The sequence below is a fragment of the Erigeron canadensis genome, chromosome 4, assembly GCF_010389155.1.
Source record: "Erigeron canadensis isolate Cc75 chromosome 4, C_canadensis_v1, whole genome shotgun sequence".
NCBI classification, from domain to species: Eukaryota; Viridiplantae; Streptophyta; class Magnoliopsida; order Asterales; family Asteraceae; genus Erigeron; species Erigeron canadensis.
In genome coordinates, this window is record NC_057764.1 from 41,707,405 (window position 1) to 41,734,398 (window position 26,994).

Below are 26,994 nucleotides of genomic sequence, written 5' to 3' on the forward strand. Positions count from 1 at the left end.
GGGGCGGGTACGCGGGTTTTCATCTAAAACCGTCCTCGGACCCGAACCTGCAAAAAAACTTAAAACCATCCCCATACCGGCCCTAGACCTGCATACCCGACCCCGAACCCGGACCAAAAATATTGGGTTTCGGATATCCCCGTCGGGTACGGGTCTATTTGTCATCCCTAACTACAGTAAAACCTCTATAAATTAATAGTGTTGGACAAAGATATTTTATTAATTTAGCGAGTCATTAGTTTATCGAGTGTTGATTTACACTAACCTCTTAAGTTGGGTCTAGATAAATTATTAATTTTATCAAGGTATTAATTTATCGAGTATTAATTCATAAAGTTTTGACTGTAATCTTAATTGAAAACAATATCAGATATTAGCATCCGTAGATGATCGCCCTTGATTAGTTGTTACTTTTGGGATAAATGTAACAATATTTATAGGGATATGGCTTCTATTATTGATAGCTCCGGTTAGACTAACCGGAGTGGGGCGAACCCGCCCCCATTTTGCCTATTATATCGCCATCCACACCACCCCTATGTGGCGATGCAACCAAAAATTTGAAAATGATGACTTATATATATTGTTCAACTTATACAATCAACTCTCTCTCTCTCTCTTTCTCTCTTTTTTCTTCTCACTTTATCACCCTCAACCAATCACCTAATGTCATTTGTCGGAAGTCCCTTTATCCAACTAGATAACCTCACTCCCCTATTTTCCTACCAAATTCTTGTTGCTTACGTGGCGGCAAATGGCGGAAGTCCCCTCCTTGGGAGGTTGCCTCACTCCATTCAACCTTAGGACCGACAATTTTGTTAACACGACATAACATGTTCTTAACAAATTTCGTGTTGGTTCCCATATCTTAAAACCTGTTAAGATTCATGTCTTAAAAGATCTATACCTGTTAGGACCTGTTAAAATTTTACATATGTATACAATATTAAAAATTGATATTATGATTTAAAATTTGGTTTTTAACAGCATAATTACATAAAATTAGTGACCAATGGTTTTTTTTAATCATTAATCAACATTATTCTTATAGTAACAACTAATTTTTTTTCTTGTCCCAAATTAAAAACTCAAATCACTAATATGATTTGAAGACATTGATATATATATATATATATATATATAGAAAAAACGCAATATACAAATTTACATGAAAAGGTTTAAGAAAAAAGTGTTACGTTTAGATGTACTGTAATATATATAATCTGTTCGATTTGTGAAATTCTTTCGCTTTGGATGCATGTGCTTATGGTATGTCTAAGAAATTTTCAGAAGCTTATTAATTTAGTTTTTTGAACGGCAAGGTCAAAGATGATGATAAATGATGATGAGTGTCTATTGGTGTAACAAAGATTTAGAACTACAAGAAGCATTGGTAACAACAATTGCATTAATATGAGTTTGTTGTTAGTTGTTTATCGTTTGGGAATTTGAATAAAGAATTGGAAAAATATGGAAAGCATGATGAGATAAACCCAAATTTATTCGAAAGGGCACGTAATGTGTGCCTTTAAAGGTCTATATAAGGAATGCTAGACTCCAGTTTCTTACTTGCACATAAAAATCAAACAGTAGTGTGAGTTCTAATACAATGAAACACCCCTGGTCTACTATACATACCATACTCGCTAAGTTAGAAAGGTAAAAGGGAGGTGACAGAAGAGAGTGAGCACCCATGGTCTTCTTGCAAATACTACTACATTTTCATATGCATGAAGCTATGTGTGCTCACCCTCTATCTGTCACCCCCGCCCCGTTTATCATTCTCAATCTCTATTTTGCTTTCTCGATGTATTTTGTTGTATACATTATTTGTTACAAATATTTTCTAGTTATACCACAAAAAGGAAATTTTGTAAAAATTTTGCGTTATGCACGCCTCTTCTAGTCATGTGAAAGCAAGTTAGAAAGAGTGGCGAGTTCAAAGATTTCAACTTCTTTTTAATAAATATCTAGTGTTTCAAATATGAGTACAGAAGATAGTGAGCACAAATGGCTTTTTCTTGCATTATACACGGAGTCATATATCAAAGAATTGGCACGGCAGGTGTTGGTTGAAGCTATGTACGTGTGCTTACTTTCTATCTGTCACCCAATAACACTCTTATACGGTAGCTCTTTCTCTAGCTAAGAGGCTTTTTTTTTTTTTTTTTGATTAACATGTCCTTAAACTTGGATCCAATTTGTTTGTTTTAGGAGAAAAAGGGAAACACAACATTGAAACCAAATGGATGCATGATCCTAAGCTCAAATAACATTGAAATAACATTCAATTTGTTTGCTAATTAAAATTTCTCTTTTGTGCCATTCCTAGCTAGCTACTTGATAGTCAAGCCTAAGAGAACTATATGGACTCTGGCCTATAGTAGTGCTATTATTCCTGTTTGTTTACTCATTATTTAATTAATTAAAAAGATTGGTCACTAATTAATTTGTTCACCACACACCAAGTTAGTGAACAAAAAATTGGTCACGACTTCTCATGTCTCTTCTATATATATATATATATATACACATACATATATATATGTGCTTGTTTTCTAATCTAGTATACAAGCTAGGTTTGTCTCTTTATTTTTCTCATCATCATGTAATTAAAATCCGAGTTTAGGTTTGCAACCGTCAAGTACATTTATTCAAAACCGATGCTTCTGGGGCTGGAAAATTAATTTTTGTAGAACTAATTAAGATAATGTCTTGAATCCTAAACATGTCATTCCAAAAAAAACCATGTCATTACAAAAAAGAGTACGGGTACATGGTAAGTGGCAGGTCATATATGGCCCCGGCCCCTTGTTTGGCACCATATATTGAGTAAATAGCAGTCATATGAATGGCCGGCGCGGCTTTGAGGTGATCGAGATTGTGACAAGTGACGAAAGATATATCAGTTGGAGGCTTTGATTAATTGCTAGCTGGTCCGTCGTCAATAAATTTTTAATAATGTCACATTTTCAGTTTGATTAATTAGTGCCAATATATGTTTGATTTTATTTCTGTTAGTATATATATATGGCTTTTGTCATTTTGATTATGGTTAATTATGTTTTAATTAAGGCCGGACGAGTTCGTGACCAGCTAGTTTATATATATTGTTGAACTTTTTATTCCAAACAGATCGATCTACAAATATGAATCTACTATATATATATATATATATATATATGCATGCTTATGATCAATGTAAATGTGTGTCATTAATTGGTAGAATTATATAAAATGTACGTGTAGAAGTACTATTCAAATTTGTAAGCTTCCAAAAGTGGGAAATCATATGTTAGACATGTGTGGACTACTTGATTAATTAATAACAGAAAAAGGACGACGTACCGTCGGTCCTAGCTTATAGACGAAAGCATCAGTCACCTCCTAATTGACATGATACGTACCGATCGATCGGAGATGCCTACCTACCTAACTTTATAGTTAGTTCGGTACTACTCGATCATCACAAGGTTTTGGTCTAATATTGAGACAAATCATGCATTACGGTGTGGGGGAAAAATCAGTCTCTCCAAAGAATATATATAATCAGAAGATATCGGCAAATATATTACCAAAATACCATATCTTTTACATTTTCTTACACTTAAAAAATGTATAAATGAATTCACATATGTAAAAGTGTGAACATTTATTACATTATTATATTTCACATGCATGGAAAAAATTCCACACTTTTAAATATATAATACGAGTAATATATTAATTGTGCATACTTAATTAAAATGTGAAAATAAAATTATAACACCAAGGGAGCGTGAAGAACCGAAGAAGTTAGGTGTTACAAATTAACTTTCATATATTTAAGTGTGAAATTATTTAACGGATGACGGTGTGAGTGTGAGGTAAAAATCAGTCTCGCCAAAGAATATGATCAAAAGATATCGGCATATATTACCGAAATACCGTATCTTGAATGTTAGATGTTGAATAAGTTAACTTTATTTACATTATTACGAGTATTAATAAAACTATAACAATTTGACATACAATTTCCACAACTATAGCCTGCGGTATTATATGTATGTATGAAAGTGTATGAATATATGGTAAGAGATAGTGATTCGACTTTAGCTAATTTTTTAAAAATCCAATTCTAGCTATTGAAGTTTGTGAATTGTTGACGATAACAAATTTGTGTTTGTATTTATATATTGTCCCACTGAAATGCAAGTATCTTAGACAACAATGTTACACTACAAATAATGTTTTATTTTCGTGTAAAGAAATTTCTACAGACTTTTATTTCTATATAATTTTACATACATAAAAGCGTGAACAAATTAAATTTACTCATGCTAACTAAAAGTGTGAACAAATACAACATCGTTTGTAGTGTTAGTTCAACTGGTTGAGTCACTAGGTTTTACATCGGAGTCGGGAGTTCGAATCCGAGTAAGGACCCAATGATACCATTCCAGAATTGTCGTTTTATTCCATGTTAAGACAACCGATTAAATGCATCTTGTTAGATGGCAGAGGTTAGGTTTATTCCAGAAGTGTCGTTTCGGGGTATGAAAAAAATGCAAGTCTTAATTAGTTGTATCAATACCTCTAAGTTTGGTAAAAAAAATAAAATTGAGTTCCACCATTCCATATATGAAAAACCCAATGACTACTGCTTGTTGTATAGAAATACTGCCATATGCTAGTTTGAATGTGTAAAAGGCCTTTTTTTTGACGTTTTGGTTTCTAATTAAAATCAAATTGTAGGTATGTTGAGCAAAGTGAACCTTACCTACTTTAGCACTCCATAATTAATACAATCAAACTCATTATTCATATATATATATATACTCATATATTTCAAACCCAGCCACAACCACAATGTATCAAAGACATGGCCATTATTTGCTATCAAATTAACTATCTAATGCGTACAGAATCATATTATACATAAGCATATAGAAGCGCGCTAGCTAGCAATGTATGTAAAAGAAAATCAAAAAAAGTAGGAATCTAATCAATCAACGAAGTTCCACTTCCGTGGTTGGGGTGAAATAATATTAATATATATACTGTAGCAAGATCGTCCGCGTATATATATAAATAGTGTCAAGTGGGGCACGAGGGAAGCTACACGTCAAAGATGCTATGGAATGGGCGAAAGTTATATATATATATATATAGAGTTGAAAGAGATTGGATGCATAGATAGATGAGAGAACATGCATTTATATGGCGCAGAAGAATTGCATCCACTATATAACTATCATTAAGTCAATCAATTGAGAAAAGAGAACAACAAGAAAGGTTACACACTTACATGCATGCTTGAAAAGATGCTAGCTAGCTTTATGATTTGGGAACCTTTTGTGCCAATAATTAATTATACTTAATCTATTTTTGAATCATTACTACTGTAATATGTAGCATGCATGAAAAATCATTGCATCATATGATGCAAGAATAATCAGATTGATCGAGTGATTAGAGGGCCTGATTAAGCTTGAAAGGCTTGTTGTTTTCATATACTAGCTAGGGAATTAGTATATATGCAGGTTCTTGCATTTGAATAAGTAGGTGATTATTTTCTTGGTAACTTTTTCCATACAACAGCATTTCTCAAATATTAACTTTAACATATACTAAAGCATATCTTGTATATATATAATATATTATTATCAATAATAATCAATAGAAAAGCATAAATACTTCAGGTTGCTTTAATTTTCCTGGTCTAAGATATACTATATATATATATATATATATATGCAGGTTCTTGCATTTGAATCGCTCTGTCGACATTTGATTGATTGCTTCTTTCATCCCTATATATATATATATATATCCTAAATTTAGTTATGAAATACTTACATATTTAATTTTTTAATCCATAAAATTTATAGGGTCAAACATTTATTCATTAAACAAAAAAATTATAAAATTAGTATGTGAGAGTTACACATTTAAGTTTAGGTACCGGACAGACTTAAATTCACTTTTCTAGTTTTCCATATATATATATATAGGTTTTAGGTAAAATAAAACAAATATTAATGTAAAACAAATAAAACAATAGGTTTTTCTATAGTGATAATCACCGTGCATCATAAAAATCATAGTACATCAATTGTTTCGTGAATCTTCGTGCATCAATTTAATCATGATCTAAGGGTCAAGATCTTGTCCTATTTGTTTTACTTTAATACTTGTTTTACAATACCCAACCCCTATATATATATATAATATATATATATAGGGAAAGGTTATTTTGAGAACCCTTTTTATGCAAGAACCTTTGAGAACTTTTCAAATCAAGCCCAACCGATGATCTTTACAAGAAAATTGTTTTTTGATTGTTTTCTGAATAACTTATGTGTAATTTTTGAAGTTTATAATTGTGTGGAGGCATGGATTATCATCTGTTATACAATTATATGAAGATTTAGATTCTTGATTACATATGCACGAATATTTCTATGATCACATGTATGCAAGTAGATCACATGTAATCATACATTCACTTCCCCCTTAGTATTATATATAGATAGATATGTCTTTATCTTTTGCTTTTTTTGTTAGAGAGGAGGAGGAGGAGGACTAGCACATGGTTTTTCGTCAATTTTTGTCTCTAAAGTTTGAATTGATGCCGACCACACCCTTCATTCGTTGATCCACTTCTAATAAGCTAGGATGCATGATCGACTCACATGCACTTATTGAAAACTATTTGTCCTTTTCTTGCTTTTATCGAAACAAATATATAGTCAATGTATGTAATGTGTTACAAATGAAAATATAACAAAGGCAGGAGTCAGATGAGGCAACGTACGAGTGGTCTTTTTCTAGCTAGAGGTGGATTTATAATTGGTTATCTAAATCGGGACATGATCTAGTTGTGGCCCATGATCTATAAGTGGTCTTATGCACATGGATTATAAAATTTCAGTTTAAATTTTGATGTGTTATATAATACGAAAACGGTATCCGCTCGTTGTGGCGGTGATGGAGGTGATCGATAACGGGGTGGTGATGTAATGGCGGCGGCAACGGTTATCCGGTGATTTACCTGACGGGATCCGTCATCGGATTTAAAAATTCGTCGAAAGTATATCGAATGACCACTCTAATGAAAGAGCATGAAATTTTAAGAATACCCATATAATTTTTATAATTTATCGATGTACGGTTTTTGAGATAAAAGATTTTGAATGAATTAGAAGGATAAAATGATATGCAGGAGAGACAAAAGAAATGATTGATTGAGATTTGAGGATATAAAAAGAGTATTGTAATTATTTTAATTAAATATAGAATAGATGGAAGAGACATTTTGAGAAAATACTTAAAATTAATATTAAGAATTAAGTTCAATATTGAAAATATAGAAGAAATCTGCTTTATAATATTATATAGATATAGATATAAATTTATTAAAATTTATATGAGTTGATTGAGTATTAAACGTGTTTTTATTGGTATAATTTTTGTCAGATACGAGTATTATAAAGCACAAAATAAAATTTTTCAGTTCAAAATTAATAACTAAAAATTTTAAAATAGAACATTTTTAATGTGACAAATAGAATATTTTTTAAAAGTGATAGCACGATTCTAAGAGTCAAATAACATCTATATCATGCTGTGTTAATGTTACAACTGACTGGGAAATGTACGATATGAACCTATACATACATCCAGAGAGTAACTACCTAACAAACTATACCCAAAAAAACTGCCTAACAAACTATACCCAGCTTGTAAGCGCTTAATGAGTATTTACAGTAAAGGTCCTTGTAGTTTCTGAAAATGATGTCTTCAGTCCTTGAAGTTGAAGACTAATTTATATGTCTCCAACTCTCCATAGTTACGCATTCTATATCATAATGATATTTTTCTACTGATCATTTCCATTATATTCAAAATCTTTAAATTAGGTGTTTTCAAATAAACACCTTAATTTGTGTGATTTTATGCGAAGCATGGAGGTAATGACGTTATGTGGAGGTCGTTTATCCATATATATCAAAGTGAAATATAATGGCCGGCAAAAGAGGGAAAAAAAAAAACTTTGACCTTTCTTTTAAGTTAAAATATAAAGAGTGAAAATTATCTAACTCACATCAGTTTATTTTTAATCATCCAATGTGGCAGATCCTTTGGAATAGTTCTTAAAAATGAAATTGAACGGAAAAATAAATTGAAAAAAGTTACTTGTACTTTTGACTGATTGGTAGTCGGCAATATATGGGTGTGACGGCACGGCGCGGCGCTCTTGGTGGATGGCAATTGGGAATGATGTAAAAGAGAAAAGAACAATTATCGGTGTTTTGGGAAAATAAGAACAAATCATGATTAAAAACATGTTGAAAACTTAAGTTTTATCTTTTACAGGTGACGGGGGATCAGAGAAAGCATTTTGATTAAGTTAGTTAGAATTAAAGAACCCTTACAAGAGATTTCAAGTTAATTTGAAACCATGCATCGATCATGGGTAAAAATCTTGAGGGTGACTAATTAGTAAATATATAGTCGGAAACAGTCACAAAGATGTCCTAGTTAATTAATCCACGTATAATACATCCGAGTAAAATTAAAAAACTTAAATAAACAAAATTTGAAAAGAGAATAAAAGATTGAAATAATGATCGAACCAACATTTTAGAATCTCATACGTACATAAAATATATGGTTGGGGTGCATTATATTATATATAAAAAATCCCTAGCCTAGCTAGCTTCCGAGAGATCGATTAAGTGGAGCACACTGGAAGCTAGCTACACGTCAAGCAAGCATGCTGCATATATATATATGATATGATATGATAGCCGAAAGTAATTTAGATCAAGATTGGGTGATGAGAACATACATGGGCAAAAAGGAATTTCAATTCGATCCATCCACCATTCCAATATAAGCTAGGCCAATCAAGAAGAAAGTTGTTCTAGAATAGTAGTAGGCCATATTATCTGATCACTGTATACATCTTTATGCTTTTCCAAACATACATATATAATCATACCCACTGCACCTTAATTACCTTAATCTATCTTGAGATGATGTTTCTATATAAGCGCGCGTGATATATATGATTGACTAATTAATTCCATAAAAAAAGCATAAGTTTATTGGATTAACAAGTAAGTTATTGCATTATTCGATACAAGCTAGCTAGCATATGAATATATGATGACATGATGGATTAATTAGAATTAACCTTAATCCTAGATGGTCCTAATTAACTAACTAATTATTGGCCTCAATTCAGATTTAATTTGCTTCTTTAAAGTATAGTACTGTATCATCATATCCATAAAGTAGCTACTAGCTAGGTAAAGTGCCTATATATATATGTGCGTGTCTCAGCCAAACCTATCAACCAATTAAGCATCATTAATTATTGCATATAGTTTATATGTATAAAGCATATATACTTTATTGTCCAAGATACTTGGTGTAGCTTGCTAAGGCGTGTTGAGCTTTGATTGATTTTATTCTTTTATCACCCCATATATATTCCTTTAGATCTTTTTCCCGAATTCCCTTGATTAATTATATATATGAGGAGCCACCATTAACATGCATACGTACTTATCAACACTAAAGTTCTTAATTATATCTTATAATTAATATATGTAAGTGTCTGTGTACTTATATACATATGTCCTAATATTTGTTTAAGAGATATATATATATATATATATTTATATTTATATTTATAGGGAATCTCCTCTATACACACCTACCAATTCCGCATAAACATCCACTATACGCGAGTATGTTCTTATACGGAAAGTATACTCATTTTGACTAGAAAAGTCAAAGTGTCATATGGGAAGTATCAATGTATACTTCCCGGTGGGTGTTTAAATACCCACAAACACTCACCATACGGTAAGTATAAATTACAAGGTGGATTTTATCCCAACGCATACAAATTGACATAAAAGTAACGCATAGTACTCTAAGCACTACTACAGAAAAGCCCAATAGCTCGAGACCGCTTTTTGGGGTCATAGAGACCGCCCGGTCTCTATAGCTAGTGGTCTGTCACGTTTAACCGATCTCTATAGTAGCTATAAAGACCTGGTACGTGGAGGACGACATAGAGCTTGGAATGAAAAGGGAATTGAATTCAGTTTCATCAATTCTAGACGCATGCATGGGCTTTGTGCATGGTTTGATGACACCCATATCTTAGTAAGAGTATAGTAATCAATTACGTACTATGATAATTTTGTTATTTCCTGGAAATCAATACTACTATTTCCTGGAAATTAAATAAACCTTTTCAAAAAGTGGAATCAAATTCAGTTTCTGGAGACAACCTGATGATGAAGTCATTTCACTACTCAGAATCAGCACTCGAATTGAATTCTATGAGTAACTATATATAATTAATTAATTAATTATCGTGGTATCTAACACTTTGGGGTCCAACTACTTACTCAAATGAAAGGCGTATCAATTTACCCTTTCACACTTTGCATCAAACATTATCTTCTTTAATATCGATTGTCAACTAATTAACGCAAATTAAGCTAAAATAAAGGGAAAATCATCTTGTGTGTTCGTGAAATCGATCGATCGATCATCTATTTATGAAACTTAGTCGTTAATATATATACTACACTGATTTAATTTTTGAACTGATGATGGAGGAGGAGAATAATAGCACTTCACCAGATTAAAATACTAATATTTTTGAGGACATGGAAAGTAGCTTTGAAGAGTCTATATATAAGGATGAAAACCCTCTACTTCTTACTCACATATCAAATCATGTACAAGAAAATGTATTTTCTAATAATGCATGGTACAGAAGAAGTACTACCACCAACCAAATCAGGAAAGCTAGCTACCTATATATATATATATATATATACATACTACGGTTTCCTTCTATATATGGCAGCCAACAAAAAGTCAGAATGTTCCTAAATATATGAAACTATATGTAAAGGTAAAGAGCGGTGACAGAAGAGAGTGAGCACCCATCGCCCTTTCTTGCATGGTACATGCTTGAAGCGATGCGTGCTCACCCTCTATCTGTCACATCCTCTACTACTCTCTCTTGATCTCTTATTATAATGTAATAACTACCTTCTTTTTAGTATTGATTTAGATATGCTAATTAAGATCGATACTAATACAGATCAGTTTTATTCGATCATCTTTAATTGGTAAGAACTTTGTAATCATCACTAGATGATCGACTTAAATTTTAGTAACTCTAATAAATTAATTTTTGTTCAAGCTAGCTTGTGAGATTTCAATCAAGTTAAAGATGTAGATCGATTATATATGGTAATTAATTATCTGCCTCCTATTATATAGTATGGACAGTTTCAATGGATGAGTGTCATTCGATCATATAGCTGTGTACATTTTCAAGTACGTCCTTTAATACAGACGTATATATATAATATATATGATCGAATCCTGCTTCAAAAAGTTAGTGTATTTTTATCTTTTGCCTTGATTGGTATAACCACTGAAAATACAAGAGATTAGATGTGGCTATGTATATTAATTATTCGTATCCAGAGGCGTAGCTAGTAGGGTACGTACGTACTAGCTAGGTATTTGGCCCCGGGCCTCATAAATACTACTAGCCAACTCACTATATAAGTTAATTTGAGCCGGGTTAGCCTAATTAAATCCATATAGAGTTTTAATGAAGATTTAACCATCAATGATCCATTGATCTAGCTAGGTTTGGAAAAGGGCGAAAGCAACAAGCAAGCAAGCACCAAAACATCAAATTAATTGAAATCCCCCGGCCGGCCAGGATCCTAGCTAATTACCTTCAATTCTATTAGCCAGTTGTATTATTCATCATATATATGATATGATCGACTTGTTCCTTTTCTCTCTTTATTCAATTCTGTGTACCACAATTTTATTACGTAAGTGCGCTAGATAATTACAAAGTTTAGACATAGAAAGATCAAGGATCAATTAATTTGCCAAATGCAAGTTTACAATATTTTCTTACTCCTCTACTACATATATATATATATATATCTCCAATTAAAAGAAAAGTAGAGATGGATGGTACTACGACGTCATTGAAGATGGCTAGCCTCCGGTTTGGTTAATCTCCTTGAGATCGATGGTTGAGGTGGTGATTCGATCTCCCATGTAACGTCCATGCATAAAACTAACAGTTTGTATCATATCATCAAATTGATCGACACTGCATAACATTGGGGAGGCCCGGATTACCAGCCCCAAGTCAACTGGTCAATGCCAGATGGATAGACTTATTTGATTCTTATATATATGTACATATTGTTATTATAGGAGCCTTCATTTAATTAGTCGGTATGCCAATAATTAATGAAGAACGATAATAAAGAAGAGAAGCGAGAAAACAACGACATATAGCTAGGATCGATCTGCATGATATTTAATTGCAAAAAGCTGTAGTTAATAATTAATTATGACTAGCTAATCATGAAACAAACCCTTTGCACAACTGCATGTGTGATGGTTATCAAGTGCTAGTAAAGACAATAGTTATAGTGATTATTGATGTATATATATATATATTTGAGGTTTCTTGATGTATAGAATAGGAATTTTGATTTTAAAAGGGAGCGCTGGACATGTCATCCACTGTAAATCAGATTGGAATTGTAATATTGGTTTTGTGATATAAATAAAATGGAGGTACTTTAAATCAAAATGGTCTATCAATGAAAGTATCATAACTTTTGATTTATTTATTATATGTACAACTGTTACTTCATAATATACAAATTTACAATACATATGACTATGATAAATTAAAGAAAAGTTTTGATACTTGGATCATCTCGCAATCTATAGTCTATTCTAAATCTATATACAAATATAAAATGACCAAGTATCTTGGAAACCAAATATTGTAAAAATTTAAAATCTCCCAACTAGAACTAGGACATTAAATGCTATTAAGATGTTGAGCTGTGCAAAAAGTTGACTTTTACAAGCCTCCCAATACGACTCCCCCCCACTATCTCTTTATAAAAATTCAAACACAATTTCATTTCCCATATTAAAAAAAGTCAAAATCCCCAAAATTTCTCTCTTTCATTTTCCCCAAACTTCCAATGGCCAATTACAGATCAAACTCATACAATTACAACAATCAAGACATGCAGATAGATACATACAGTGGTGAATTTAAGCCTAAGCTTCCTGATTTCAGATCTTATAGTGTATCCTACAAAGCCCCAAATTCAAATATGGATATTGTTGTGGCTGGAAATAATGATTTTAAGCTGAAAAAAGGAAAGTCAACAAACGGGTCAGCCTCAAAATCATGGAGGTTTAGTGATCCAGAGTTTCAAAGGAAGAAAAGGGTTGCTGGATATAAAGTTTATGGAGTTGAAGGCAAGCTTAAAGGGTCTTTTAGAAAGAGCTTTAGATGGATTAAAGATAAATATACTAATGTTGTTTATGGACATTAAGGTGACATGTTATAGTTATCTTGATTTTATATATTTTGTTATATATTTGTCTTGTTTCATAATTTCCAACTTTGGATGGTTAATCAAAGTTATTTAACCAACTTCATTAATTATGAGTTATATCAATATCAATCTTAAATGTGTGTATATAGAGGAAAAGGTTCACATGAGAACCAGAATAACAACTTTTGAATTATAACTTGATGTTCATATGTAATAATATATGCGACGTTCACATATGAACAAATTCGTTCACATACCGATCAAGTTATACATAATACTACCTATGTCCAAAGCAACATCTATGTTATATGCAAATCATTTTTGGTCATAGATATATTGCAACAATGTTTGTTTGTGTTAAACATATAGACGAGTTTTTTTAAGGTGTTCTTCATTCATGTAGATGATTGCAGGATTGTTATGTATTTGGATATAATAAATATGGTTGGGGTCACAGGATAACCGGTAGGCCAATGCTGGTTGTAAACTTGAGTACCACAAATTGTATGTGCGGTTGAATGTAGGAATCTGTGTTCAAGTTGGTGTCGAAATATGAATCTTACCAAGTCAATGTCAACTTTATAAAGATTGGAAGAAATATACTTTTCTCATATATATAATCATCTATGTGATAGTGTGAATATCTGTGTGAAATGTCTCAAAGTTTTTCTTTCCGGCATATGTTCATTATGTTGAAATAATGAAAGTTATCACTCGTATATGTTATACGTCGGACTTCAAAAAAGTTAATGCAGAAAAGATACAATAATTTGTAAAAAAAAAAAAGAAGCCATCTAAAATATTTTGATGGCTAAATCATGACGGCCAAGACTAGTTCTTGATGACTTTGTGATGAAAGAGTCAAAGCTTTAACTTTGTGATTAATCGTTGTATTTGGTTATGTTTAAGCCAAGCTTCAGGCTTACTAGAGAATTAACATTTCAAATTATACATTCGGTGTGTTATTAATCATATACAGTAATAGCAAGTTCTGTAAATCACAAAGACATTACATGAGTATACAGAAAAACACTTTAAAAGGTTTATTCTTTTTCTAGACTATATATTATCTAAAATGAACCAGTGACAGGACAAAACCGATTAATTATAAAAGTTGAACATTAACTACATTTTAATACATGCACTTTGACCATAACTAACCATTGACTGTGTAAAGCTTATTATAAATCTACCTTTCATTGTTGAAGATGACAGCCTTCAGTAATGTATTCAACATAAACAGTTGTGATGTTCACATCTGCTGCCATCATTTAATAATTCTTTAAACAACAATTCCATTGAAGTTAAGTTATTGACTTATGTAATATTTAATTTAAGCTAATAGCTAATTTGACCACTAACTGTTTAATGGGAATGGGGATATAGAATAAGCATGACATAATGTTCATCAAAAAAAAAATAATAAGCATGACATCAATTGTGATATTTTAAGAATATAAATCCAAAAAATTAGTGAGGATGAAATGTTGTGTCGTCAATAAAAAAAATTTTGCTCAACGGTCAAGTCTTGATTACAATGTCACTTGGAAGTCACAACGAACATGTTTTGAGGAAACACTGATAACAATAGGCTAAAGGACACTCCTGGTAAACTAAATGGCTAGAGAGTGAAATTTTGCATTGTATGAAATATTCAATGGTGTACCCATATTTGAAGACATGGGATTTAAAAATGTGATAGCTAGGAAATCACAGAATATGCACACAACACAAGAGAAACACCCAATTTCCTCTCTATAACATACAAGATTCCTTGCCAATCACCCCTTGATCTTAAGTGGAACACAGGCCCAAGAACAAACTTCAGTCAAATTCAGCACCACAAGAAAGGAGATCAAGATATTCAGATGCAAATAATCTTGCCTTATGATCATAATCTAAGATTGCATAGTAGCTAGTTACGATAATTTTTTTTAAAAAAAATATGCTGAAAATTATGTAAAAATAGAAGAAATTCAACCAATTTTAAGAACCAGGATACTGCTCGGAAACTGCCATTTCAATTAAGCAACTAAAACTAACACTAAGAAGGCAATATCTAGTTCAATCAAAGCTAAACTTCTGATTTTACAATCAATAAAAAATGATTTTTTTAAAATGTAAGAAACTATGTGAAGAATCGCTAAACTGGCAATCTGTGCTCCTGGGATCTATGTTTGAGCTCCAAAATCCTTTGGCAATTGTCAAACCTTTTACACTACATGTGTTGGCTTCTTCTCATGGATAATAACCACATTATGTGGATGTCTCAAGGGACAAAAAACTATTCATAAATCATGCGGTGAGTATTTACATATACCTGCTCAGCTGTAACATTAGTCCTCCATATTTACACGAGGCTCTTGCTTTTTGGATGGACGGAAAAGGACATTCAATCTGCTGGCGTTGATGTATCATTTTGTAACTTTCATGCACCCAGGTAATATAGACTCAGACAAGTACATACTCAGACAAAGCAGCGGCACCTATAAGTCCTAGTAGTGTCATAACAGATAGAATGTTTGCAATTGGCGCCGAAGAAGCCGATGAGAAGTAAATTTTGTGGGAGGTACTGTCACCCCTGAACCCTCTCACAGTCATCGCCTATTAAAATCCCACACCAGAAATTGTAAATATCAGGATGTTAAATTCGAGCAGTGGTCAACAATGTGATACACAGCGGTCCAAAATGTTATTCACTAAAGAATAAAAAATGACTAAGACAGAAATTAAGTAAGATGAGTATTGCAAACCTGGGTAATCTGCTCCGCATGATTAAATATATTTTTGAAGATCCGCCGGATGTAAGTAAAGAAAACTGAAATTTAAGAAGGTATGGTTAAGAATAGGATGCTAATGAATTCCAAGAGTTGCCAAGGGAGAGGGAGGTCAGGTAGGTAGGGTGATGGACCAAAAATGGGTGGTTTTGTAGTATGTGTTGGGTTGATCAGAGGCCTTTTGTTTCCCGTTTCAAGAAAATTTTCATAAATTAGTACAATAACAATAATTTTCTTGGATTAGGGGTTCCGACCCACCCAACCCACTTGAACTGTTGCCTTTTTGCAGCTATTTTCTACCCATTTTATAAATTTCTTAATGGAGAACTCAAGAGCAAATTACAAAGTTTATGCCTACAATTGAAAAGAGTGGCTAGATCTCATTATCATGATGTATTTGAGTCGTAAATACCTTCAATTGTCTCCATAGTAGCCAACTGCTGCCAATCTATCCTCCGAGACACTATCCCTAATGCCACAATCCGAACCTGCCATAATAAAGGCACTTCACAATCTAAGAGCCACCTCATTTTGATGAACCTCAAACACAGTGATGAAACAAATCCACCTCACCTCATCGAAGACTAGGTTGATAAATCTCAATGATAACAGAAGGGTAAGAATAACTTCGGCAACAGGGACACCAACATATGCTAAAGGCTTCATAAACCATTGTAGAGCATACGCAAGCTGTTCTGGTGTAGTAGTGGTCAAACAAAGACTTGCACTTTGAAAAATCTACAACCAAAATAATTAGAAAGGACCAATTCAAAGAAGAATCATAATTCAATGGAATATCTCGTTGCTCTTCAAAAATAAAGATATTATAAGATGTCAAGGTTCCATTTTCTATTGATAAAACTCATGTCGACATATGCAGTATAAACTAATATGGTTCTAAGAAGTTATTAAGGGATTTCTGGATACACTATTCGAGATGATGAATAGGACAATCGTGAGGGGAAAAAAAAGGAGTTGCGTCTTGTGAGACGGGATTGGGAGTTGCTCTAAATTTATGTTATTAGAAAGGGTAACAAGTTAAATTTGATTTCCCTCCCACAGTTGTAAAAAGAAAGATTTAGTTTAGAAAAGGCGAGAAAAGAATTCACAACGAGTGTCATTTAGTATAACTGGTATTAAGTATTAACCAAGTCCGTAATCTGATTGTTGCTACAAGATAGTCACTAACAAGCATGTGAGTTTCTTTACCGTTTCAAAAAGAAAAATAAATAGAAGAAAAACTTACGGAGAAGGTTAAACAAGCAGATGTGCTAGCCACAGCCAATCCTTTTCTTGTCATCTGCAATGGTCCTAATTTGAACAATAAATATGAATACCCATCAAAAGAAGGTGGGATACTGGGCAATCCCATCATTGAAGGCGGTGGAGTCCTTGACTGGACAATCATGGGAGCACTATCTGCACCAAGCCCCAACATTATGAACAAAATCCCAGATAAAAGGGAAACTCTTCCCAATTGATCCTACAAATAGTATTTGGGAGTTCCCCTGATTAGCAAATTATTATCTTCAAAAAATGGCGCATAAAAAATACATCAGATATTAAATAATATGGTCATACACACCATCCAAACTTGTCTAGGCTGTATCCAAACTGATAAAATTGCCAGAAACGCAATTAATCCAAACCGCATGTAGATATGAGACCGTGCTGGTAAAACCACCAGAACAAGAAGCCATACCTGCACAACCAAAACCTTATTCACTTTCTAGAGACATTATGTTCAATTGTTCATATAAATGATAATTTGCTATGCCCAAATTTCAGATGAGCCTGAATTATTTTGCACAAGAAGAATCAATAATTCAATAATCTGTAACAAAATCTCCTAAAAACCACGAAACTAATATTTAAAAGAATGAATAAAATTGAGCAAAAAGGAACATTCTACAAAAAGGGTGACCCGAACTCGAAGACCCACCCGCATATCATGTACCCAATATGGATGGGGTAAATTGCGATAACTGCATAAAGGGGATGAATGATAGACATCCCCTAGGTATAAATTCTGTAATAATCGAACTGACTTGGATAATGCTCTGATCACTATAAACTTACTTTTCTTAAGTAGTATTTCAACCCAATCAGGTCCCTAAGGATAAGCAAATTCTACTGCAAGACAATGCAAAAAATAAAAATAAAAAAAAATGCAAGAGCGTGAACTCCGCACCACCTAAAGTGCATTAAACTTAACTTTCCCGGCAACTAAGCTACCATCACAGAGACTACTAGTGACACTCTATCTTTTCTTACATAAAGATAAAAACAACTTTTTATACAAAAAAGCACGACCATCAAAGCCATGGCTATGTTTCACAACATATTTTCAACAACAATGAACAAATTGAACTAACACATACTAAAGCATATAAACCAATTTACAAAATACCCAATAAAGCAATACCCAGGAAGAATTGCAAGAATCCCCTAAAAAGTCATGGAATTTATCAACTTAAATCATAAAAGCACACCATCAGAATAAATGGGTAACTGACCCATTCCCCCTGACCAGCCCAACACTCAACATGAAAGAAGAAGGTAAATCACATCACAATATGGTTAAAGACTTAAAATTATCAATAAAGAAAAAACCCAAAAACCAATAACAAGAATTTTCAAAAAAGCAACAAACTTTACCAATTTAATCCTGGGGTCAACAGAGTGCAAGAAAGTAGTAGGTGAAGAGATGAACTGACAAATAGGACTAGAAGTTGCCCCAGCAATTGACCTCAATATTTTCTCAGCAGAGATTACATTCTTTGGCAACAAGTTTTCCCATTTTGGTGTATTAGAATCGGCATTTTGAGTACAGTTTATGAGAGTTTTGAACAGGGTTTTGTGATTGTAATGAAAGGATGAATTTGGGGGTCTTTGGTTTATGGGAAATTGGTGACTGGTGTTGATGAAGATAAGGGGATGGCTGGAAGAGATTGAACAGGGTTTGAAAGTGAAGATTGGGTGAGTTTGAAGAAGTTGGGTGTACATTTGGGAGACTGTTTGGAAAGACAAATAGTTTTGGTTTCAATGGAGGTCAAAGTAGTATTATAACCTTTTTTTTTTTTTAATGTCTTCAGCCTAAAGTTAAATAAAAAGGTGAACGAGCTAGAACTCTTTGGTCCTGTAAACCGCGGATCATTTCATAAAACATATATACTATTTTCTTATCTAGCTCGCACACCACATAAGACTCATATCCGATAAATCATTATTCTCACACATGGATCACAAGATATATGGTTTCTCCACTTGCTTTAACTTTTATATGTAAGATCGTGTGGTCACATGATGGGTACCACTAATCAGGTAAAATAATAACGAACTTTGATTACATTATGGAAACTACAAACCATGTAACCAATAATAAAAACTATCTATAGACTAGTAACCGGTTGAATGTGTAATACATTGTTAGTTTGACAATGGTTGAAAGATGGTTTTTACTATTGTAATTTTAGTAGATGATTTGTGTAACGATTGTTTCTATAACCAATTACTAGCTACTAGATGATAACATTACCGTAGAGACATTTGTTTTGATCTTAATCCATCAAGGTCTGAACAATCCATCCTTTCCTAGTTGGTCGGTTCGTGCATATGATTTTATTATGACCATTGACCAACACATACATGTTTCACATCATTGTATGATAGAACACATGTTTGTGATGTATAACTAAAAAATGGTAACGTACATCATCGTCATTTTTTTTAACTCGTTGAGATTCCTGACTGTGATTCCACAATATTAAGTCCATTGTTTTCAAGCAGGGAGGGCAAAAGAGATAGTTGTATATTTTACTTAGTTAAGTTATATAAATGCTTATTTAACTCTCTTGTATTATAACTCTCGTTGTTGTTGAAGTTCTAGTGTTCTACTGTTATTTAGCCTCCCTTTTCGCAGTAAGAATTGTAAGTATGAATTACATCATTTTCCAATTTTAACGAAATAATTAGCATTGACAAGCAATCTAGTAATAAAATTGACCAAAAAAGGAGCAGCAGCCCATCTAAACCGATTGATAATTATATGATATGATCAAATGAAGAGAAAATACCCCCAAAATGTGAGGGTGCTTTCTTTAAATCAAGAAGAGAAAATAATGTCTGCTCAGACCGGGTCAAGTGCACTTGTGCACACTTCAAATTGTGCATAAACTGTCCAATAATCATCTGAAAAACACCCATTTGCTAAAAATAGCTTGAATTTGAAGCAGTGATGACCTTTATTTACAAGATCTTCAAGAAATCAACTAGAAACAGGAAACCGAGTTTACGAAGAACATGGATGAATATGCATGTTGACACTTTCTTCGTTGTATATCACCTCGTGGGAGAGTCTTACACATTCAATGCCAACTTCTGGGCAGCAAGTGCTTCAGCCTCAAGGGTAGGCTCCCAAAGGATGGTTGTTTCGGCGAGTAATCCGGTCACGGTGTACGGGTCCATGTTTGATGCCGGGCGTCTGTCTTCCAAATAACCTGCACATAGTAAACATGACCCGTGAAAAAACAGATTTCGAAAGAGAATTTTTTTAAAGGTGGAAATTTAGACTCACTAATGAACGGTCAATTTAGGTTATTTCAGAAAGAAAAAATAAAAATAAAATCAGTTGGCGATTTGTGATTCTAATGCATTACACCTCCTAAATCGATTAATTCAAGAAGGCAGATTACTGTTGAAATTTTATAATTTCTGGAAACATGTTTGGTATATTAACAATATGTTTATGAAGATTTTGATAATTATATAAAATGTTTATTTGGTCATCCCAACACGTTGAACCATAACATATATTTACCCAGTTTGACGAGTTACCAATATCCAATTATCCACCAATGATAAAGACTGTAGTGTGAAGATAGCAATACCTTTGCCTTCCCTCTCAGTGTCACGCCCCACACGGATTGAGCAACCACGATTTGCTACACCCTGCAAGTTCACCGAATACAAAAACCATCAGTTGAGAAAGCTTATGAAAGTGTAAATTATTTTTTTTGGTTTATCTCTTATAATTCGATATAAAATGTTTTATACCCATGAAAACTGGTTAATGCTGGCAGTTTCGTGCTTCCCTGTCAATCTTCTCTCATTGCCTTCTCCATAAGCACTGATGTGCTCAGTGTGGCGAAGTGACAAGTTCAGAATCGCCTTTTTAATTACTTCAAACCCACCTTCTTCTCTCATGGCCAATGTACTGAAATTTGAAAGCACAAAAGTAAGTGAATGGATTTTTAATATAAGAAAGAAATCAACGTTCACACACATTAGAGCGTTTCAAAAACAATACGCAGGTCTATTATGAGTAAAGAAAACAAGTACCTGTAGTTAGTGTGGCATCCTGCTCCATTCCAGTCTCCCTGCCAATTCAAATCAACAAGCGTTGTGTAAGTTAAGAATAAAATCAGAATCATTCAGAGCGGGTAGAGGTGGCAAATTCAACCCGTTTAGTTATCAAAGGGTCAACTGAGGCGTTTTCTGTGCCTCCCATTGTTAAACCCAATAGAAGTAGCTTAAAATGAAATCGACACAAATGAGTGACCTAAAATGTATACTTTTATTAGCTCATAACACCTCCTGAAATTCCTTTTTACTCAAAAAGTTTAAATTTTTGAATTTTAATATAGCTTGAATTGCCAATTATCTTGTTCGTCTTTTTTGTAAGAAAAACAAAAGGAAAAAAGTGTTTATGGTCAACTAAGCTTGTGTCATCAAAGAATTGTACATTTGGACACATTAACCAACATGCCTATCTAACCACCTCTAATTACAAAAGAGTGACATTACATGTTGCTCAAATGTTCTCCCTAAGCAAGATTTGAACACTATGATGGAAAATTGAAGGAAAGTAGTCATCAAACAAGATATATCTTACATCAATAGGCTTAGGGTCAAGGGTCAACACGACACCAGCTTGTTCAGTAATTCTCTGTTAAATACAGTAAAGTCACAAGAAACAATTAGATATAGATTAAAAAAACACGGTAGGATATATTAAGTTGTTACTGTATCAAATTGCTGAAGATGATTTACCTCAAGGAGGTATCTAGCACACCAGATATGGTCTCCAGCTTCAATTCCCACACTAGGACCAACTTGAAATTCCCACTGTGAAACACAATTGTTGCCATGATACTTCTTTTCATAATTCATTAGATAATAAGGTGAAGAAGTAGAAAAAAAACCTGTCCAGGCATAACTTCTCCATTGGTCCCACTGATGTTAATTCCGGCATACAGGCAGGCCTTGTAATGTGCATCCGATATGTCTCTTCCAAACGACTTATCAGCTCCAGCACCACAGTAGTATGGACCCTGTAGTTTCAAAAGGAAATACATTTAATAAGAACACTTGTTTTTAAGGGTGGAAAATTTCATTCATTGCTTATGAAAGAATCGCTCTTCAGTTATGCTTTATCTCTAATGGTTCAAACGAGTGAATTTAGTATAATGGTTACTCAAAAAAAGATAAACTATTTTTGAAATTAAATGATTATAACAATATTTGGCACACTAATTATAAATAGGGAAAACTAAAAAATTAGTTTAAAAAAAAGTCTTTCAGGTCAATCTAGCCCACTCATTTTGCCACCTTTAGCTTTAACTGATATTAAATCCCATTTATAAATGAGGAAGGTGTAGAAGTTTACAAAAGTTAGATCATGAATAGTACCTGAGGACCAGGGTAGCCTCCAACAGGCCAACCCAAAGGCCACTTCACATCTGTCTGAAGCAAAGTGTACTCTTGCTCAATTCCAAACCTAAAACCAAATTTAAAATCAATTTTACCGGGAAATAAACAGAGGCAATATTTGTTTATTTTGTTGTTTTAGTAGAGTATCCCCGTTCACATAAAAGGGAGGTGTATGTTGACTAATAAAGTCAGACCTATCTGCCCCTTATTCATGTGACAAGAAGTTTAATGTATGTATCAATTATCAAACACAGGGATTTAAGAGTTTAGTTCTATGGGGGAAAAAAAAGAACATTTTCACCCAAAAAGCCTACCAGGGCACTTGCGATACAACTTTAGGATTACTGAAAATCTCAGCAGCCTTAGCACGTTTGTTAGTAGGGATAGGCTCGCCTTGCGGAGTGTATGCGTCACAGATCACCTATAAAAACAGTACAGAATCAGTTTAAGCCATATGTTGTCCAATTTCAGTTTGTATCCTTATTTTTCAAGGGGAAAAAATTCGCATGCACTTGTCCATATAGAACTCGAAACTGCAACCTTTTGGTTGGTGGGAGTTTCTCAGCTTATACATAAGACTTTATAGTATAATGAACCAACGTTATACTCACCAAGATGTTGTTGCCACCACGGAAAGGATCCTTAAAGATTGCCTGGGGGCTGAAATACAGAATTTCAACTTTGGTTACATCACCACATGTAAAGAGACTTGTGATTTTTTGAAATAAAACTTACTATAAGATAACTTCACTATCTTCTCCTGGAGCTTGTCCAGTACTTGATCCATCATAGTTCCATTTTGGAAGCTCAGAAGGATGCTCAACTGGTTTTGAGAGTGTCTACAAGAGATATAATGAAACATATATTACAATCTTTCCTTTTAGCGAAGCTATAGATAATTACTGAAAGAAACCAAAGCATCAAAACCCAACATACCCTTGATTTGCTGCGCACATCTGTCCCAGAACCTCCAATCCTGTTTCAGAAAGTAGAAAGCATAGGACTAAATAAGAATTGAACAAGCCTTTAGAGTAACGTAACAAACTTTTGTTAATATGTTAGTAAGCCTGAAATTTGTATGGTAAGTGTATCCAAAGAATGAAATATACCAAATGTATTCAGCAATGATCTTATTGGTGTAAGGAGTGACATCCAAGTTTAGTAGGTCTTCCATCCTGTTAATGGTTCCATTTGCTGAAGCACAGATGCTGAATTTTGTGGCGTTCTTAAGTGCTCCTTTCTTGCTTTGCTTCAAGGACAAAGAGTTCCACATTTTGGATGACATAGAGCTTGATTCCATACCATTTTTTGTTAACCTCATCTGCCATTGTACTGAAGGAGCCAAACATTGTGCCATTTTCACCTACCCATATTATCAGACACAAAAATATCAATAAATAAGATAAATGGTCAGCAATGCAGGTTCTTGTGATCATCGTAAGTACAGAGTTTTTAGATAAGAGGTTACACATTTTTAAAACAAGTAGGAACCCACATCATTCAACTTCAAGTAAACAACTTTTGTCTTATCAAAAAATCATAATTCACACATGAGAAAAATGAATCTTTAATATAAACAAGGGGGGCATTGCTGCATTTCTATTATTAGTTAATATGTAACGAATCTCGTCTATTAAGATCTAGGATCAAAGTAACACTCCAAGCTTTCGCCCGTGTCTGTAATGTACCACTGTACCAGTTCGGATCCAAAAATTTATCACAACTCTTTATACATTTACTTTTCATTCGACACACTAAATACAAACAGATGCAAAAATCATAAATGTTTAATTTTGTATATCTTTTCAATTACGTCCCACCAATACCAAGCCCTTTCTAGCTCCGGACTTTCAGCTATTGCTTATCAAGATCCTTTTACCTAAAAGTTAAAACTTATCATTCATATATTTATTTTTCTAAATTTATTTAACAATATTCAAGTAGCTGGCCAAAAAAAGATCATCAGATTCAAAAGGCAACATATATAATCACTAGCTAGATTAGTAAATATATATATAACCTTTTAAATTATGAAAAACATTGAACAGCATGGAAGGGCATTTTGGTCCTTTCATCCTTAGCAGATGGAAAAACATTTTCAGATGCAAAAATGTTTATATTAAAATGTTCATATGAAATTAATGATTAATCAAAAGTAGCAGTTTAAAAATAATAAAATAATCAAGAGTAGATACAAGTGTGTGGTGATCCTCCACTTGGCCTGGATCAACAGCTACTATTATCATCTGACCTACCTCCATCCAGGTCAACTAATTTAACCACTAACAACCCTTCCACATTTTCAGGCCTGGTTTTTATTTTAATTTTTAATATTGAACAAACTTTTAGGCTTGATTTACTACTTGTAGTTGCCATCATACACTAATAGGACGACGCCGTTTCTACTGATTTACTACTACTTGTTATACATCGTCATTTCGAGTAATTAACACTAGCAAAGTTATATATACATACACACACACACGCATATATATGCTATGCATATATTTGATATCTCTCTGTGTATATATATATATATTTAATATCTCTCTCTCTGTGTATATATATATATAATGGCTACATTTCCGATCAAAAAATTTAGTTCGAGTGTGCGGCTGATAAATCGCAAAAGTTCCGTACAAAATTATATGTATACATTAAGTCATATGTTTGTGTGTAAATAGTGATGAGTAAAACAATGACGTAATGTAGGGAGGGAGGGAGGAACGTACCGGCCGGAAAGTAGAGAAAAGTGATGGTTGAGAGCGGCAAAATGAATGAAAAGAAGAAAGTTGCAAGTTTGTTTGATAAATGGATGTAAAAATAAATAAATAGTATATGTTTTATTTTAATAAAAAGTATATATAAAAAATAAAAGGAGAAAACAAAGGAGGGGAGATTGGCCTTTCCTAAAGAGATAGGGGTGTGGGTGGAGGAAATTGGTTTTTGGTCTCTTTTTAAGGTCATCATAACAAAACAAAAGCCCCCCTCTCCCTTTCATTCCTTGCCTCAACTCAACATATATGATGAGAAACTAGATAAGGCTTTTTCTCACAACCTCAAACTATTTTTTTTTTCTTCTTATTTTCCTTTTTATCATCATGAAAATAAAATTTTGGATTCATTGATTGATTCATGGATAGTATATATGGAACTTAAATGTGTTGTTTGTTATGATTTGTCAATAGCTTTTTTAAATATGATTAATATAGAGACTTTGGATATAATAATAATATAAAAAAAGCAAGTTTTATCATATTGTACTTTGTTGTAAGTTATAATCACCACATCACAATACCAAATCGAGTTGGGTTAATGATCATAGACGTAATTTAATATAGGTTAGCATGTTGTAATTCATATGGAAATATGTGCTTGGTAACGTTATTTCCACAAGTAGAAGTCTGATGGTATGATATATATTGTCTTTTTCTAGCTAACCTTTTACAAAAGTATATTCAGGTGCTTAATAACTTTGTTGTTATCAACTTTTGTTATGGACCATATAGATTATGAGATGATTTTTTAATTGGACATTTGTGTGATATTAGTTGTACTTAAATCCGCCTGTTGATCAGGTAGTTAACGATTTAAATAAAAAGTTTGAGATAAATCACATTAAAAAAAAAAGAGTTCTTTTTCTAAATAGTGATGATATCAACACCGTTTTTAAAGTTTGAAAGGGTCTTCAATCTATGATATTTACACAATATCATCAGTCATCATACATAAAAAATATTTATGGCATAAAATCTTTCTGAAGGTTCATAATATTAATATTAACATATTTTTATAAGCCAATTTTCATGATGATTCAACACTTATAGCTTTCTAAATAAATTAAATGTCTTAATTCTTAAAAAGAAAAAAATAATAAATTATCTAATTTTGGAAAGGTCTAAAATTTTGAACCTTTTCAAGCCCCATCTTTTCAAACCACATGATCATAAAAAGGTTAAAGTTTTTTTTTTCTCTTCACGCTTTGTAAATTTCGTGTTAAAACCAATGTTAGCTATGCTTGAGAAACATACGCAGATTAGAATTAGAATATTTAGAGAAGAAAAAGGAAAAGTAAACGGCCG

General features: G+C 32.9%; 3 protein-coding genes across 3 annotated transcripts; 1 reads left to right on the plus strand and 2 right to left on the minus strand.

Moving 5' to 3' along the window:
• Nucleotides 1–12,989: 12,989 nt before the first annotated feature.
• LOC122597851 lies at nucleotides 12,990–13,531 on the plus strand. The gene has a single exon (XM_043770425.1). The coding sequence runs from the start codon at nucleotides 13,062–13,064 to the stop codon at nucleotides 13,419–13,421; it is 360 nt and encodes a 119-aa protein (XP_043626360.1). The 5' UTR covers nucleotides 12,990–13,061; the 3' UTR covers nucleotides 13,422–13,531.
• A 1,877-nt stretch (nucleotides 13,532–15,408) lies between these two features.
• Nucleotides 15,409–19,250, minus strand: LOC122595991 (protein ABCI12, chloroplastic). Its single transcript, XM_043768484.1, has 7 exons — nucleotides 18,860–19,250; nucleotides 17,787–17,903; nucleotides 17,448–17,684; nucleotides 16,775–16,939; nucleotides 16,614–16,689; nucleotides 16,178–16,242; nucleotides 15,409–16,028 (listed from the first exon to the last, which is right to left on the minus strand). The coding sequence occupies exons 1-7, from the start codon at nucleotides 19,205–19,207 to the stop codon at nucleotides 15,876–15,878; spliced, it is 1,161 nt and encodes a 386-aa protein (XP_043624419.1). The 5' UTR covers nucleotides 19,208–19,250; the 3' UTR covers nucleotides 15,409–15,875.
• Nucleotides 19,251–20,263: 1,013 nt separating this feature from the next.
• On the minus strand, nucleotides 20,264–25,750 carry LOC122595675 (glutamine synthetase, chloroplastic). The gene is made up of 14 exons (XM_043768095.1): nucleotides 25,645–25,750; nucleotides 24,022–24,275; nucleotides 23,849–23,888; nucleotides 23,648–23,751; nucleotides 23,524–23,572; nucleotides 23,227–23,333; nucleotides 22,892–22,979; nucleotides 22,405–22,533; nucleotides 22,253–22,327; nucleotides 22,095–22,148; nucleotides 21,542–21,579; nucleotides 21,257–21,416; nucleotides 21,091–21,151; nucleotides 20,264–20,700 (listed from the first exon to the last, which is right to left on the minus strand). Exons 2-14 carry the CDS (start codon nucleotides 24,267–24,269, stop codon nucleotides 20,561–20,563), a joined length of 1,293 nt encoding a protein of 430 aa, XP_043624030.1. The 5' UTR covers nucleotides 24,270–24,275; nucleotides 25,645–25,750; the 3' UTR covers nucleotides 20,264–20,560.
• Nucleotides 25,751–26,994: the final 1,244 nt, after the last annotated feature.